This window comes from Bufo gargarizans, chromosome 5, assembly GCF_014858855.1.
Source record: "Bufo gargarizans isolate SCDJY-AF-19 chromosome 5, ASM1485885v1, whole genome shotgun sequence".
NCBI lineage: Eukaryota > Metazoa > Chordata > Amphibia > Anura > Bufonidae > Bufo > Bufo gargarizans.
This window is the reverse complement of record NC_058084.1, coordinates 38,232,468-38,250,512: the sequence shown is the minus strand read 5'-3', so window position 1 is coordinate 38,250,512 and position 18,045 is coordinate 38,232,468. Positions and strand designations below refer to the sequence as shown.

Below are 18,045 nucleotides of genomic sequence, written 5' to 3'. Positions count from 1 at the left end.
TCTTGGCTATGTTAAAGATAATACAACCAGATCCGTTCATAATGGATGCAGACGGTTGTATTATCAGTAACGGAAGTATTTTTGCTGATCCATGACGGATCCAATGTGAAAGTAGCCTTATCAGCTCCCTCCTGACCTCCTCACAGGGCATGCCCAGTAAACTGTCCCATAGAGGTCAATGAGACCTCCTCCTGTCCATTGTGTTTAAGGCTCAAATGTCTGGCCTAGCGGCTAGTGTGATAGTGACTTGGAGATTTTTGTAAAAATAAATAAATAAAAAATCCACAGTAATACTACAAAAAATAATAATGATAATTGAAACAATAGGTAATTTTTCTGAAGACACATTCCCCGTAAGACACTGGCGACATGAGGACAACACTTTATACAGTTTGTGTGTTGGAAGACCGTAGTAAGCTCCCTCTAGTGGTGGCTATGGGCAGACAAATGTAGGATTTAAAGGATCCTGAGTTTAGGTCATCAGATCGGTCCAACTGCTGCTGTGCTCCAATGAGAGCTGCGGCCTGTTCCTAGGCCGGGGACTTCATTGTTCATAGGTTACATGGGTCTAGGTGCAGCTTAGTCCCAAGTGAATGGGCCTGGGTTGCAATACCAAGAGATATATGAGATCTGCACACCCTAGATGGTGGGTGCTCGTAGAGGACAGACGCTTGGGTTGCAATACCAAGCACAGCAATGTATGGCGCTGTGTAGGTAAGCTGTAGCGCTCACCTCAGTATAGGTCAGTGATGGCTAACCTTGGCACTCCAGCTGTGGTGAAACTACGACTCCCAGCATGCTCCATTTATTTCTACAGAGTTCTGAGAGCAGCCAAGCAAGGGGGGCATCTTGGGAGTTGTAGTTTTACCACAGCTGGAGTGCCAAGGTTAGCCATCACTGGTAAAGGTCATCAATATCAACTTCAGGGGTTCTATCCATGAAGACAGTGAAATATATATATATTTGGCCAAAGTATAGACCTTAGAACATGATGTTCCAAAAGGTGAATTTTTGCTGTGGACATTCAGGCACTGAATGGCGGTGGTTTTGAAGGGGTTAATACAGCAATATGGTGGCCGGATTTGCCGCAGTTACCCTTGGTCACATTGTTTCTTCAGATTCTCAAAAATTATTATTGATTTCAATTTATAAAACTGGGCTGTGAGCGCTGATGACCGCCGAGCGATGGAGATACCTTCTCTATACAATGGACTGGCTCTCTAGCTCACCAGGCTCACTGCCATGGCCATCTATGACCATACATACCCATCAGTTTAGCATGTGAGGGTGCAACCATTACCTGCAATGAGAAGGGAATCCATTCTGGGTGGAGGAAGGGGAGGCTTGAACAGCTTGCTGACGTCTTCTTCGGGCAGCTGCGGCTCTCCGCGGCTCTGTCGCTGAATGTTTTCCTGCTGCCGCCTCTGAACGTACTGAAATAAAAAATAAAAAGGACATTAATACTACGTGAAATGAGTGGATTTCTCAGTGCAGAGCATCATCTGGGGCCCGGAGCCTCCAGCCTTTAATACGGGTGTGGCAGTGCTGTGGCGGAGGCCTCCGGCTCTGGGAATTCCTTCCGGGGCCTGTGGATCATATAACATTAAGAGAGGTCTCCACTTTAATTCTTGTCCTTTTTGAAACAATCAATAGCACAATATGTGCAGATGTCCCTCACCATGATGAACGCATTAACATCAGACACACGTGTAAACTGAAAATGTTAAGACGCAGGCTGGCCACGTGACAGATAGTGGTCAACTGCTTAAGACATCCCCCAAGTCCACTCCAGACAAGTAGGAAGAACTTCCCTAAACGGGTGGTCCTAATGCCTCATGTCCATATGCACTTAAAGAGCAATTCAACAGGGCTGGCAACTTCTCTCACCAACAGCGAGTGATGACCTAAAGGTCTGCGCTCCGGGATCCGGTGATCAGCTCATCCTGATGGTTGACTTGCAGATGTGAACAGAGCCTAAGAGCTGTTTCACATGAGCGAGCCCATTGCGGGAATAAAGCTGTCAGTATGATCAAGCAGAGGCACACAGCATTATAAATCATGATAATGCTGTGCGCTCCTGTGGGTCACGCTCAGACACAGAGCACGATTCCCGCAATGGACTCGCTTGTATGCAACAGCCCTAAAGGTGGATGTACATGGCGTGAGGAGAAGCCAATTGTTGGGAAGTTAGAGTTCCTTCCTGACAGTCGACTGCTCGCTAAGTGGAGGTGAAGTGCCGCATTTACATGCAGTGATCACCTCCACAGTATGAGAACGATACAAAATCATTGCTCCTGGGCACCATAGTGCTGTTTAGACGGCATGATCTGCTCCCCAGGAACGGCGATTGAGGTATCCTCTGTATAGGTCATTGGTATCTGATCGGTAGGGGTCCAACCAGCAGGAACCCCTGCCCATCAGCAGTGTGAGAAGGCACGGGTGCTCCTGTAAGTGCACAGCCTTCTCGCAGCACGTGGCCTAGGTGCAGCGTAGATCCATTTAAGCGAAAGGGGCTGAGCTGTGATACCAAGCACAGCCACTGTATGGCGCTATGCTGGGTAAGCTGCAAGAAGGCCGCTGTGCTTACAAGAGCGCCGGTCATCAATTAAAAAAAGTCTTGGGAAACCTCTTTAATAAACGGAGCCGAGCTGCAATACCAGACACGGCCTATACAAAACAGTGGCACTATTCCAGAAAGTGCCCCCCCCCCCTTTTTTTTTTTTTTCTTTTAAAGGGAACCTGTCACTTCAAAAAACCATCCCAAGCAGCCAGCAGTGTGTTTCTGACAATCATTTTCTTCCTGAAGGCAGATGCGGTGGGATTTTCTAGTCATGCTTCAAGTCAAGGGGGCAGCGGCCTCCTTGCTACAAGTCAAGGTAACCACGCTCCGCTCCTTGCCCCGTCGCTGTTACTGCCGGCGCTTATGCAAGGAGTTCAGCTTGCTTTGCCGAACTGCCGGCTGTCAGTCACAGCAAAGGGGCAGGGAAGGGGGCACGGTTACCGTGACCTGAAGCAAGACTAGATAAAGGAACGTTTTCAGAGCTTTTGCTGCATCTGCCTTCAGGAAGAAAATGACTGTCAGAAACACTGCTGGCGGCTTGGGATGGTTTTTTGATTTGACAGGTTCCTTCAAATTTCATTCAACCACTTAAAAGAGGACCTGTCCCATCTCCTGACAGGCCTGTTAATAGCTTCATGGATTCCCCGTGTAATAATACTGTTACATCTATTTTGTGCCATTCCTTTATTATTCCTACTAGTAGATATGAATGAATTGCTAGCAGTCTGCAGTAAGGGTACAGAGGGGAGGTGACCAGTTGGGGGGGGGGGGGGGGGGTGTACCTGCACAGTCTGAAAATGGCAGCAGTGATTGGATAGTGTGAGACTGTGCAGGTAGCTACCCCAAACTTGTCACCTTCCCTCTGTACCCTTACTGCAGACTGCTAGCAATTCATTCATAACTTCTAGTAGGAATAATAAAGGAACGGCACAACATAGAGCCATAATAGATGCTCTGGAATTGTTAATACATGGGGAATGCATGAAGCTATTAAAACAGGCATGTCAGGAGAGGGGACAGGTCCTCTTTAATTCCTTAAAAACGAGGTTCAAAAAAGAAGAAATGAGTTGGACAGAGCTGCCAGACAAGGTGCTGTGCCAGACAAGGGAACTATTTCTTGTAATCTCCAAAAAGTCCTTTCAAACTGCCCCCAGCCTGAAAAAATTAAATCCAATATGCAGGATTGTAATGGAAGTCATACTGGCTTCTAAGGAACAGATACACATAAACATATCTGAAACACAACTTGTATACAAAATTCAAATGTATTAACTTGCAAAAAAAATAAAATTATATATATATATATATATATATATATATATATATATATATATATATATATATATATATATATATATATATATATATACATATACACACACTACGTGCAGAATTATTAGGCAAATGAGTATTTTGACCACATCATCCTCTTTATGCATGTTGTCTTACTCCAAGCTGTATAGGCTCGAAAGCCTACTACCAATTAAGCATATTAGGTGATGTGCATCTCTGTAATGAGAAGGGGTGTGGTCTAATGACATCAACACCCTATATCAGGTGTGCATAATTATTAGGCAACTTCCTTTCCTTTGGCAAAATGGGTCAAAAGAAGGACTTGACAGGCTCAGAAAAGTCAAAAATAGTGAGATATCTTGCAGAGGGATGCAGCACTCTTAAAATTGCAAAGCTTCTGAAGCGTGATCATCGAACAATCAAGCGTTTCATTCAAAATAGTCAACAGGGTCGCAAGAAGCGTGTGGAAAAACCAAGGCGCAAAATAACTGCCCATGAACTGAGAAAAGTCAAGCGTGCAGCTGCCAAGATGCCACTTGCCACCAGTTTGGCCATATTTCAGAGCTGCAACATCACTGGAGTGCCCAAAAGCACAAGGTGTGCAATACTCAGAGACATGGCCAAGGTAAGAAAGGCTGAAAGACGACCACCACTGAACAAGACACACAAGCTGAAACGTCAAGACTGGGCCAAGAAATATCTCAAGACTGATTTTTCTAAGGTTTTATGGACTGATGAAATAAGAGTGAGTCTTGATGGGCCAGATGGATGGGCCCATGGCTGGATTGGTAAAGGGCAGAGAGCTCCAGTCCGACTCAGACGCCAGCAAGGTGGAGGTGGAGTACTGGTTTGGGCTGGTATCATCAAAGATGAGCTTGTGGGGCCTTTTTGGGTTGAGGATGGAGTCAAGCTCAACTCCCAGTCCTACTGCCAGTTTCTGGAAGACACCTTCTTCAAGCAGTGGTACAGGAAGAAGTCTGCAAGGTAAGAAAAACATGATTTTCATGCAGGACAATGCTCCATCACACTCGTCCAAGTACTCCACAGCGTGGCTGGCAAGAAAGGGTATAAAAGAAGAAAATCTAATGACATGGCCTCCTTGTTCACCTGATCTGAACCCCATTGAGAACCTGTGGTCCATCATCAAATGTGAGATTTACAAGGAGGGAAAGCAGTACACCTCTCTGAACAGTGTCTGGGAGGCTGTGGTTGCTGCTGCACGCAATGTTGATGGTGAACAGATCAAAACACTGACAGAATCCATGGATGGCAGGCTTTTGAGTGTCCTTGCAAAGAAAGGTGGCTATATTGGTCACTGATTTGTTTTTGTTTTGTTTTTGAATGTCAGAAATGTATATTTGTGAATGTTGAGATGTTATATTGGTTTCACTGGTAAAAATAAATTATTGAAATGGGTATATATTTGTTTTTTGTTAAGTTGCCTAATAATTATGCACAGTAATAGTCACCTGCACACACAGATATCCCCCTAAAATAGCTAAAACTAAAAACAAACTAAAAACTACTTCCAAAAATATTCAGCTTTGATATTAATGAGTTTTTTGGGTTCATTGAGAACATGGTTGTTGTTCAATAATAAAATTAATCCTCAAAAATACAACTTGCCTAATAATTCTGCACTCCCTGTATATATATATATATATATATATATATATATATATATATATATATATATATATATATATATATATATATATATATAACATTTTGCAAAATAAATAAAAAGCATGGAGGCCTCCACGTGGCAGTTACATTAGATCTTCCAGCTAACAGAGCAGTAAAACAGGTTCTTCACCTCTCACAAAATTAAGTTTGATCTTTTAATTACCCTCAATAATGATTTAGATTTCCTCTGCTCGGCTGCTCCTGCCGGGATTGTGCTCGGCTGCTTATTACTCTGGATGAGAGCGGCAATATTGCAGGAAATGCTGGAACGCGTCCGCGGCTGTGACCGGCATTAGCACGGAGAAATTGGCCGTATGCACAGCTGCGGGACTCTGCACCTGGCCTGCGATGCGCGGGGTTAATAATGCTCATTTTCAATCATCTATACATTACAGGTCACAGATGGGAGAATATAATTTTTTTTCTGGGAAACATTACACAATATAGAATTTCTCATCCGATAATATGGATGTGATTTAGCCCTAATGTAGTCGGTTACAGGATACACTCGGGGACATGAAGGAAAGATGGCGCATGGGAATAAAAGAAAGGCGCGCTCACGTAACAGGAGAACATTGCCTCATGGTCTGAACCACCGATGACCAACATAAAGGCTGGCCATTTAAAGGGCATGTGTACGTCTGCCATTAATTATGTCATTCTCCTAGTCTTCTAGAACACGATTGCTTTAGGTGTACAGCTCCCATGCAGACTTGTTTGTCTCCAGGGTGACAGTCGCATTACATGCCAAGTGTTTATTCTGAACCCGTCACCTTGGCCTCGCATGAAGCTCGCTGTACATATTAGACCTGGCAGCATGAGCGGAGCCTTGAAGGGAATCTGTCAGCAGTTTTGTACCTATGACACCGGCTGACCTGTTACATGTGCACTTGGCAGCTGAAGGAGTCTGTGTTGGTCCCATGTTCATATGTGCCCGCATTGCTGAGAAAAATAAAGTTTTTATATATGCAAATGAGCCTCTGGGAGCAACGGGGGCGTTACCATTACACCTAGAGGCTCTGCTCTCTCTGCAACTGCCACATCCTCTGCACTTTATGTGATAGGACCCAGCAGTGAAAATGTCATCACCTCTGGCCCTGTCAAAGTGCAGAAATCGCAGCATTTGCAGAGAGAGCAGAGCCTCTAGGTGTAATGGTAACACCCCCGTTGCTCCTAGAGGCTCATTTGCATATATAAAAACGTAATTTTTCTCAGCAATGAGGGTAGATATAACCATGGGACCAACACAGATGCCTACAGCTGCCAAGTGCACATGTAACAGGTCAGCCAGTGTCATAGGTACAAAACTGCTGACAGATGCTCTTGATGATACATTGCCAGGAGATGCTCTCTTTCTAAACGGTGGAGAAGTTGGGTGCTGTCAGGATCCCATGAGCCTAATTAACAAGATTGTACCCTCTTTCTGCTAGATAGAGAAAAAAAAATGAAGTGGCCAGATCACTAAACTAGCGCTGCTTGCCCTTTTATTTGCAGGATCAGCAGGCGTCCGATACGCGAACCTCCACTGCTCCCGTTAGGTCAGGTCCTAGCAATAAGCTATAGAATCTCATGATAAGCCTATAAATTGGCTGTACACTACGGTAAGTTGGTCAATCAGGGTCTTCTGAAAGCCCCCACGAACAGTAGAAATTGAGGGAACGCAAGATTTTAACAAGTCATGATCCCTACGGCTACAGAGAATGGTCTTGCCAGACTGTCACCCCCTCTAACATGGCGGAGCTGTAAGTTTGCTGACATTTATTTGGCGTGTCCTGCCATTGTATATCTGGTGGGAGCACAAAAAGATGGGACTGGGGGAGTGACCGATATCACGTCTGGCCAATTCCTCGGCTCACTGCTCGGAATTGTGCATCCATTATAAAAACTGAGGGTTTACCCGCCAGCCATTACAGAAGGACAGACAGTCTTGTGCGGTTGGGATTTACACTATGAAACGAGCAGGACTTCTAGAAATGACATTTTAGGGTACATGCACACGTTCAGGATTCATGTGCGGAGAATCCACAGGTGTACGCAGGCAAATCAGTGCAGGCAATCCGCATCAATTGGTGCGGATTTTACTAAGTGAATGGAGAAATCCAGTCAGGAAAATAAAAATAAATTGACATGCTGCGGATTTTAAAATCTGCACGTCAAAATCTGCGTGGAAAAAAATCTGCATCGTGTGCCTTGAGAATTTCGAATTCTCATAGAATACAATGTACATGACCTACGGTGTGGATTTTCTGCACGCAAATCCACGAGGAAAATCCGCACGCAATCCTGATAAAGTGCATTTAGCCTAAGACAAAAAAAACTTTTTTTTTCTATCGGAATGAACGTCCCCGGAACAAATGAGAGTTGGGCTGATTGACGCACGCTGTAGTAAAGCAGAAACAGAGCCATTAGGAATAAACGAGGCCTGCATGGATGAGCCTTCTCCTCTGCTTTCATACGATAAAACTCTATTCTTCCGAGTGATATTCTGCGAGAGAAAACGTTGTAAACATATTTAATGACCGCGGTTCCGCTCGTCTCCTAAGTGCCTTTAAAAGAGGTTGTTGTTCTCCAGAATCAAATCGGAAAAAAAAAAAAAAAAAAAAAAAAGTTTATGCACTTCTGGCGGGATGGCTTCATTATTCCACAAGTGATCATAAAGAATGAGTGAGGAAGTCTGGACGGCCGATGGCGAAAAGGTCTCCAAATCAGATGTGGAGAGAGAGCGCAAATTCATACAATACTGTCCGGGGCCGAACAATAACTCAAGCCTATGGACACCTCTGACATAGGGTGGATCAGCCCTATTGAACCAGGGGCTCATCATGCTGATTAAAACTGCCCCTTTCTTTTGTCTGTATGCTAAACAGCTGCAGAGAAATCAGAGTTTTTATTCATATGCAAATAAGCTATTTGAGCACTCAGAGGCGGGGCTGAAGACTCTGAGCACTGCTCTGTAACACCCCCTGTGCTCTGCCCACGCCCCCTCTCCAACTGATTGACAGGGCATACATATCTACTGTATATACAGTCCTGATCAAAAGTTTAAGACCACTTGAAAAAAGGCAAAAATCATATTTAGCATGGCTGGATCTTAACAAGGTTCCAAGTAGAGCTTCAACATGCAACAAGAAGAAATGGGAGTGAGACAAAACATTTTTTGAGCATTCAATTTAATGAAAACTAATAAACTGAAACAGGCTGCTTTTCAGCTGATCAAAAGTTTAGGACCACACCTCCCAAAAAAAACTAAACCCCCCCAAAACACATGCATGCTTGATGCAAGCATTTCCATGAGGTGACTGGGAACTTTTCTCCAAGTGGTGAAGACGGCCGGACGAAGGCCATCTACTGTCTGGAACTGTTGTCCATTTTTGTAAACTTCCCTTGCCATCCATCCCAAAAGGTTCTCAATTGGATTTAGATCAGGGGAACACGAAGGATAGGCCAAAAGAGTGATGTTGTCCTGCGGGCATTGTGTACTGTAGCGTTGTCCTGTTGAAAAACCCAGTCGTTACCACACAGACGAGGGCCCTCAGTCATGAGGAATGCTCTCTGCAACATCTGGACATAGCCAGCGGCTTTTGACGCCCCTGCACTTCCTGAAGATCCATTGTTCCACTGAAGGAAAAAGCACCCCGGATCATTATGGCGCACCCTCCACTGTGGCACGTAGAAAACATCTCAAGTGGGATCTGCTTGTCATGCCAGTAACGTTGGAAACCATCAGGACCATCAAGGTAGAACATTTTCTCATCAGAGAATAAAACTTTCTTCCACCTTTGAATGTCCTATGTTTGGTGCTCTCTTGCAAAGTCCAAACGCGCAAAGACGAGGTCTTTGAAGACATTTTTTGTTTTTGAAGCCCTTCAGCCTCAGATGCCGTCTGATGGTTAAGGGGCTGCAGTCAGCACCAGTAAGGGCCTTAATTTGGGTCGAGGATCGTCCAGTGTCTTGACGGACAGCCAATTGGATCCTCCGGCTCAGTGCTGATGACATTTTTTTGGGTCTTGACCCTTTTTTGTTCCATAACCCTCAGGATCATTTAGGAAATTCCAAATGACTGTCTTACTGTGTCCCACCTCAGCAGTGATTGCGCGCTGTGAGAGACCCTGCTTATGCAGTTCAACAACCCGACCACGTTCAAAAACAGAGGTTTTTTTTGCCTTTGCCATCACAACGTGTGACTACCTGAAAATGACAATGAATCCACATCTTTGCACAGATTTGGCCTTTTAAAAAACATGTGGTCCTAAACTTTGGATCAGCTGAAAAAACAGCCTGTTTCAGTTTAATCGTTATTTTCAATTAATTGAATGCTCAAAAAATGTTTTGTCTCACTCTCATTTCTTCTTGTTGCATGTTGAAGCTCTACTTAGAACCTTCTTAAGATCCAACAATGTAAAATATGATTTTTTGCCATTTCTCAAGTGGTCTTAAACTTTTGATCAGGACTGTATGTGTATTATACACACTATGTACAAGATCAACCCTATTAAACCTACTAAATTTTTGGGATTTACAACACCTACCTGGTGCTTCTGTTGCGTCTGCTTGCTGGCGTTCCTCAGGAACGTGTTGTACTTCACGATATCCTGGCTCATTTCATCCACTCGGTCCATGAGGAGCTGAAGACTCTTCTCCAGATGATTGCTGTGCAGGGAAATAAGAAGCAGGTATTAGAATTCAGAAAGACTTAGAGGCCAAAGCGGGGCACCTAGTGATTACACAGCCCAGTACTCCAACATTTGATTGGGGGGGGGGCCTTACATGTGATGGCGTTTGAACACGCAAAGACACGGTAAAGAGCACTTCACTGCACACGACTAGACAGAGCAAAGTGCAATATGCAGCATTAACGAAGAACGTAAGAGTCGGGGAAGAGTGAAGAGACACTTGGCATGAAGGCCGCTGAGCATTATATACCTACAACACAGGTGCTTAACATAATGTGAACTGCGGTGAAGAAAAGGACAAAGCAGCTTCATAAAGGTAGAAAGCCTTCAGTCTGAGTCATTCCACATCTTGTAGACAGAGTTTGCATTCGGTGCGGCACAAGGTCGACTATTCATTTCGAGAGAAGTCGTTTTCTTATTTCTACATTTCCACTGACATCTGGTTTATTGTTTTGTGATGCAGACATAATTCTGGTTCTTCGGCGTTCTTGTGTGTTCCTCAGACCGATCTTACATAAGGCACGGAGAGATTGAACTGCATGTGCACAGTTGTCAACAGAATCGAGGATCTAAGCCCCGCTCGCATGACTGCCCCGAAAACAAACTTCCAACTTTTGGGTAAATTGGCACAAACTCTGCTCCTTCCCAAGCTTTTCCCTGGACTTTTGGCAACTATACATAATGGGTGGGACAGCAGAGGCAACCCTCCAAGGCTCAGAGAGGATCCTATCGATCATAATAGGGCCCATTGGATGCCCAGGCCATGGCCTCGCCCAGTGTGCAGTTGTCTCTCCACATCCGTCAGATTGGGGACCTGAACCCAAGGAGGAAATACACACTAATTACCTTTTATTTTTTCTTCTAACCTGACACAGGAGACTATATGAGAGTCTGCGCCCCTTTCTTCCACAAAACACCCATCTTGTCCATTAAACAGAAAGGGGCTATGCTGCAATTCCAGCGTCCCCATCAGCTTCAAGTGTGAGAATCTCTAAATGGCACACATTAAAGGGGCTGTCCCTTGAAAAATATCCTACCTGGATCTACTTTTGTAACTGCATGCAATTTAGTATAGAAACTCAATAAAATGTATCTATAGAGTGCCACCTGATGCTTGGCCTATTCCTTACATCTCTGTCCACCTCAGTAATATTGTTGAGGTGGTCACACGTGCTCAGTTCCATCCTTCAATTGCCATCAGCCAGATTTACTGTTAGAAGCTGTGACTGTTATATGGAGAGAACTGCAGCAGAAAGGACACGCCTGAGGAGTGATAGGATTACAGGCTGCAGCAGAAGAGACACACCCACTGAGCTGTGACAGGGACAGCGCTGCAGCAAAAGCGACACCCCCACTGAGCTGTGACAGGGACAGCGCTGCAGCAAAAGCGACACCCCCACTGAGCTGTGACTGGGACAGCGCTGCAGCAAAAGAGACACCCCCACTGAGCTGTGACAGGGACAGCGCTGCAGCAGAAGAGACACACCCACTGAGCTGTGACAGGGACAGCGCTGCAGCAAAAGCGACACCCCCACTGAGCTGTGACAGGGACAGCGCTGCAGCAAAAGCGACACCCCCACTGAGCTGTGACAGGGACAGCGCTGCAGCAAAAGCGACACCCCCACTGAGCTGTGACAGGGACAGCGCTGCAGCAGAAGAGACACACCCACTGAGCGGTGACAGGGACAGCGCTGCAGCAGAAGAGACACACCCACTGAGCTGTGACAGGGACAGCGCTGCAGCAGAAGAGACACACCCACTGAGCTGTGACAGGGACAGCGCTGCAGCAAAAGCGACACCCCCACTGAGCTGTGACAGGGACAGCGCTGCAGCAAAAGCGACACCCCCACTGAGCTGTGACAGGGACAGCGCTGCAGCAGAAGAGACACACCCACTGAGCGGTGACAGGGACAGAGCTGCAGCAGAAGAGACACACCCACTGAGCTGTGACAGGGACAGAGCTGCAGCAGAAAAGACACACCCACTGAGCTGTGATAGGCAGAGAGCTGCAGCAGAAAAGACACACCCACTGAGCTGTGATAGGCAGAGAGCTGCAGCAGAAAAGACACACCCACTGAGCTGTGATGGGCAGAGAGCTGCAGCAGAAAAGACACACCCACTGAGCTGTGACAGGGAGAGAGCTGCAGCAGAAAAGACACACCCACTGAGCTGTGATGGGCAGAGAGCTGCAGCAGAAAAGACACACCCACTGAGCTGTGACAGGGAGAGTGCTGCAGCAGAAAGAGAACATCCCCCAAATCTGCCGGCTTGAGAAATCTAGCAAAGCAACTGGAGCAATGAATTGGGAAGATCTCTGGATCCATGTGAGGTACAGGGCTGGTTCTAGCTTTCTTAGGAATAGATCGTCATGTATTATATGATTTTCATTATTTACATTAATTATGGTATAACCCCTTTAACAGGGTAAGGTAATGAAGTACCATAGACCTTATCTGTAAATTTTGATCTTTTAAATCTATGACTTTGGAAAGGAAAGTCAAAGTCGCAGATGTGTATCTCGTCACTATAGACGGGTCCACTAGGTTTGATGAGATGTAGCCCGCCGCCCCCCCCCCCCCCCCTTCCCCCGATGGAAATGTGAGCAGAGATTTATTCTGGATACTTCTAAGCTTATATCGAACTATTCATATGACACTTCCATGCCGTGAAATGGTAAAACCAAAAAGAGTACAACAATCCACGTTTCCCATGACCGGCGGCCTGCGATACACACAGCCCTCCCAGTATAAAGCCACATTCACACAGCCATTCCAGAGGACAGCGCACAGCTGTGAGCACACACTACACAGGGTGGACACACGGCTGCAAGCTCTGGAGCCAAACACATGCTTCTGGGAGCCAACACAGGAGCCCGTCCAAGCAGGCCTATATAATGTATCCAAAAAGCGGGACAACGGAGGGACTACTGGGACGTACATAAACATTTAATGATGTGCGGCAAGTGGAGGAATGTACTGGTTATTAAGAGGTTTCCCTTGCTCTGAGCATTTACAAGGTAATGACTGTAACGTTGTGCATGTCAGCTGCCAAATACACGCGTCCAATAATGTGATTTTTATATTATCTTAACGTAGGAAGAAAATAATATAATGGGACGCAAATCAGAACTGCAGAGCTTTCCCAGTACACAGAGGGCATTGTACAGGGGTGCAATACAGTACTTAAAAAGGAGCCGTCCACTCTCCGGCACGGCCGTAAAAATTTACATTCACCAGGAAATGTCATTTCTGGGGCATATTTTCTTAGAACATTGTGACGTCCCTCTGTTATTCCTCCTGGAAATGTAAGAAATAAAACCGATCTAGGTGTTGCAGGTATTCTCGTCAATGGGAGGTTGTTTCTTTATGATCAAAGGTGAGACCAGAGAGATGGGCGCCCAAGAAGCAAACGGATTGTTAACAGCCGCACGGCACTGAGATTAAAATGGCTGCAAACTCACGCTGTTCGGTGCAGTTTTCTGCCACGCGGCTTCCGCTCCATGCAGCATCAATTAGACTACGGTATGTAGGGACACACCCTATTACGAGTAAGGCCTCTTTCACACTGGCGAGTATTCCGCGCGGATGCGATGCGCGAGTTGAACACATTGCACCCGCACTGAATCCCGACCCATTCATTTCTATAGGGCTGTGCACATGTGCAGTGATTTTCACGCATCACTTGTGCGTTGCGTGAAAATCGCAGCATGCTCCTCTTTGTGCGTTTTTCACGTAACGCTGGCCCGATAGAAATAAATGGGGTTGCGTGAAAATCGCAAACATCCGCAAGCAAGTGCGGATTCGGTGCGATTTTCACGCACGGTTGCTAGGAGACAATAGGGATGGAGACCCGATTATTATTATTTTCCCTTATAAAATGGCTATAAGGGAAAATAATAGCATTCTGAATACAGAATGCATAGTACAATAGCGCTGGAGGGGTTAAAAAAAATAATTTAACTCGCCTTAATCCACTTGATCGCGCAGCCGGCATCTCGTCTGTCTTTCTTTGCTCTGTGCAGTAAGAGGACCTGTGGTGACGTCACTCCGGTCATCACATGATCCATCACATGATCTTTTACCATGGTGATGGATCATGTGATGACCGGAGTGACGTCACCACAGGTCCTGTTCCTACACAGCAAAGAAAGAAGGCAGAAGCGATGCCGGCTGCGCGATCAAGTGGATTAAGGAGAGTTAAATTATATTATTTTTTTTAACCCCATTTTACTATGCATTCTGTATTCAGAATGCTATTATTTTCCCTTATAACCGTGTTATAAGGGAAAATAATACAATCTACAGAACACCGATCCCAAGCCCGATCCCAAGTTCTTGTTTTGCACTCAGGCGGAAAAATCGTGCATGTTCCCGCAACGTACCCGCCCATTTTCCTGCATCGCCCGTGTGAAAGAGGCCTAACAGAGGAAGTGGGCAACTCCAGCATCTCAACGGTGTAAGGCCGTTGTGCTCCTGTGGCCTTATTAGCAGGCCGCATTTAGTGGTTCCGCAATACACGGGGCACCGGCCGTATGCATTACGCATCACGGATGCAGACCCATTCACTTGAATTGGTCCGCAATCACGGAGATGCGGAACGGAAGCACAGATCGGAACCCCTACGGAGTGCTTCTGCAGTGTTTCTGTCCGTGCCTCCGCACCGCAAAAAAAAATAACTTGTTTGAATGGGTCTCGATCCGTCCAGGCCACCGCAAGGACATTGCCCGTGCATTGGGGACCCAAGGCCTCTTGCACACGAATGTATTTTCATTCCGTGTCCATACCGTTTTTTGTTTTTTTTATTACGGAACCATTTATTTCAATGGGCCCGCAAAATAAAACAGAAGGAACTCTGTGCATTCCGTTTCCGCATTTCCATTCAGCAAAAAAAAATAAAAATAAAAATATATAGAACATGTCCCATTATTGTCCGCATTACGGACAAGGATAAGACTGTTCTATGAAGGGACAACTGTTCTGTTCCACAAAATACTGAATGCACACGGATGTAATCCGTATTTTTTGTGGATCTGTTTTTTGCGGACTGAAAAATACATACGGTCGTGTGCAAGAGGCCTTATGCGGGAACACTATCCACGCCACGTCTACGTGTCTAGTTTATACTAAGAAGGCTGCGACACGGGACCCATCAGTTACAATCTGGTTTATTTAAAAACCCAGGGACTACCCAAGGGACCAAAGCCAGGGGCCCCTCAGTCCAAAACACTACCTTTCCCAAATCGATATGTGACATCATAGAGGAAGGTACCCAAATCACCTCCAGACTATTATGTCACGCTGCCATGCTATCGTGTGTGTTGGGGGGTGAGGGGCTATAATAAAGAGATGCCCTCCCATCTATTGCAAAGGGACTACTCTTACCTGTACAGTTAACCCTTTCAGGACTTGCCACAACATGATTTGTTATGGTCGACAATTCCAGATTTGGATAAATCTGCCCTATATTATAAATAAAACATGTTATGTAGTTATTTAATATTTATATTAAAATATAGAATCATATAATATATAGTAAGATTTATACAAGATCGGACCCTTTCTGCAGAACCTCCTGAGCCAGGCGGACACGTTCCACCAGGTGGGAAAAAAACCTCATCCTGTTCTGACCTCAGCAGATGAAATGTATGAACCAGATCTGAGGTAAGGCGTCCGAGGAGGCCAGGCTTCCTGACTGACCGTCAGCGAGGACCTGCGTCAAGACCTCTTACCACCGCTTGTATTTTCCTGCCTATAATCTCGTCCTGCATCTTAACATTTACTTCAGGACAAGTGACCAGGTAGAAGCGACGAGCCAGCGATCTCCTGTGTGCCACCGCCATAGATCACTTTTTCTTTTAGGACATCAACACTACGAGAGAAAACGAGCTGTATGAGGGGATTTTATAGGAAACTCTGGGACTCCGGCCGTGGAACAGGGAGTCATTGTTAGGACTTTGTGGTAACGCTGTGTTTGCTTCCATTGCCAGGGAGACCGAGGCCAGGGAACAGATAACTAAAACAGATGTGCTGCGAGACATGAAGTAACTGATAAGTCCGCTCCAAGTGCCCGGGCCCCTGCTTTTTCCATAGATCTCAATAGTGCGTTCCGCCCCCGGTGCTCCTATACGAGGGGCGGCGCCGATTGTCACCCTACTATTTTATTAAAAGGAGACATTATTAGGGCAAAAAAAAGCAAATGAGAGGGGACTACTCCCAGACTAAGGCGGGGAAAGTCCTAAAATTCAATACTACCGAAAGCGGAAGAAAAATGTAGACACGTGCTATACTGCAAACACACAGATGTAGCAGAGACAAACTGCATTTAAAGGGGTTGTGCAAGCAGTTTATGCTGATGACTTATCCTCAGGATTGTATCTGATTGTCAGGGTCCGACACCCATTTTGAAGAGGAGGCGGCGCTCCATGCGAGCCCAACTTCCTTTTCATTACACTGCCCGACATCTTGGAAGTGCAGTGTAATGACAAGTACTCGCTCCGTTCACTTGAATGGTGCAAGTACTTGTAACAACACTACGCCGCAAGGGAGACGATGCGTAGTATAATGAAGAGGTTGCAGTGCTCGCATGGAGTGCTTGCTGCCCCCTATTTAAACAGCTGATCGGCAGGGGTGCTGGACCCTCGCAGATCAGATATTGCCGATTTATCCTGAGGATAGGTTATATATATATATATATATATATATATATATATATATATATATATATATATATATATATATATATATATATATATATATATCTCTCACCTGCAGAACCCCTTTAACTCCTATAAGAGACTACTGACAGGAGTCAATGATGCATGCATCAGTTAAAGGGATGCTCCAGTTTACAAAATCCATTTTCCTATATCCTATTAGGGAGTTCTGAGTTATATATTGGTGACCTATGACCATCAATATCAGATCAGCGGGCATCCCACTCAGCACTACCACGGGCGAGTGCTGTGACCTTTCCATAGCACTTCAAGCACAGCGCCATACATTGTATAGTGGTTGTACTGGGTACCTAGGCCATGTGACCAACGGATGTGACGTCACAGGCCAAGGAAAAGGTCACAGTGCTCAAAGTGCCAAAGCCATTCACTGATTGGCGGGGTGCTGGGAATCAGACCCTAACCAGTCAGATAGGGCTTAGGCATAAGCCCTATCTGAATATTTAAGTCCCGGACAACCTCTTTAATATAAGGGGGGGGGGGGGGCATCTATTCAGGAACCTCATGTTTTGGTCAAAGTGAAGTGTAAAGACTGTCTTGCACAGGAGGACCTGTCCACTCCTGTATTAAACCAACAAGGTATTGATGTAAATTAACAGGGCGTAATACTTCATTTGTCCAGCGGTGGCACTGCAGGGAAACTGAACACTTACTGCCAGGATTCACCATAGACTGAAAATGATCAATGGGGATCCTAGCAGGGGTATCATTTAAAATTTGCCCTTTTTTAAATCATCCTTCTAACACAAGGATTCCCAACCTACGGCCCTCCAGCTATTGCAAAACTACAGCTCTCAGTATGCCTGGACAGCCTACAGCTATAAGGGCATGATGGGAGTTGTAGTTTTGCAACAGCTGGAGACCCGCAGGCTGAGCATGCCTGTTTTAACAAATAGGGAGAACACGTTTAAACGGGTTTTCCAGGATTAAAAAAAAATCATATACTATTCTTAGGGTAGAACGTTAATATTTGAGTAGCGGAGGTCCGACTAACAGGCCTCAAATGGGCGGTACTGCGGCCCAGGTACAGCCTGACTAACATGCACAAACAATGGCGTGAGAGCCTCTGCATTTAGCTGAACGGAAGGCGTGTTATATCTGGG

The 18,045-nt window shown here is 45.6% G+C and overlaps 1 protein-coding gene across 1 annotated transcript in view; it reads right to left on the bottom strand.

Annotated features, from left to right (window-relative positions):
- Positions 1-18,045, bottom strand: part of LOC122938520 (eukaryotic translation initiation factor 3 subunit H) — a 48,925-nt gene that overhangs the window by 15,351 nt on the left and 15,529 nt on the right. Inside the window, exons 4-5 of the mRNA XM_044294071.1 lie at positions 10,069-10,189; positions 1,301-1,433 (exon numbers count right to left, since the gene is read on the bottom strand). Coding sequence (XP_044150006.1) covers positions 1,301-1,433; positions 10,069-10,189 — 254 coding nt within the window. The remainder of the gene's footprint in view (positions 1-1,300; positions 1,434-10,068; positions 10,190-18,045) is intronic.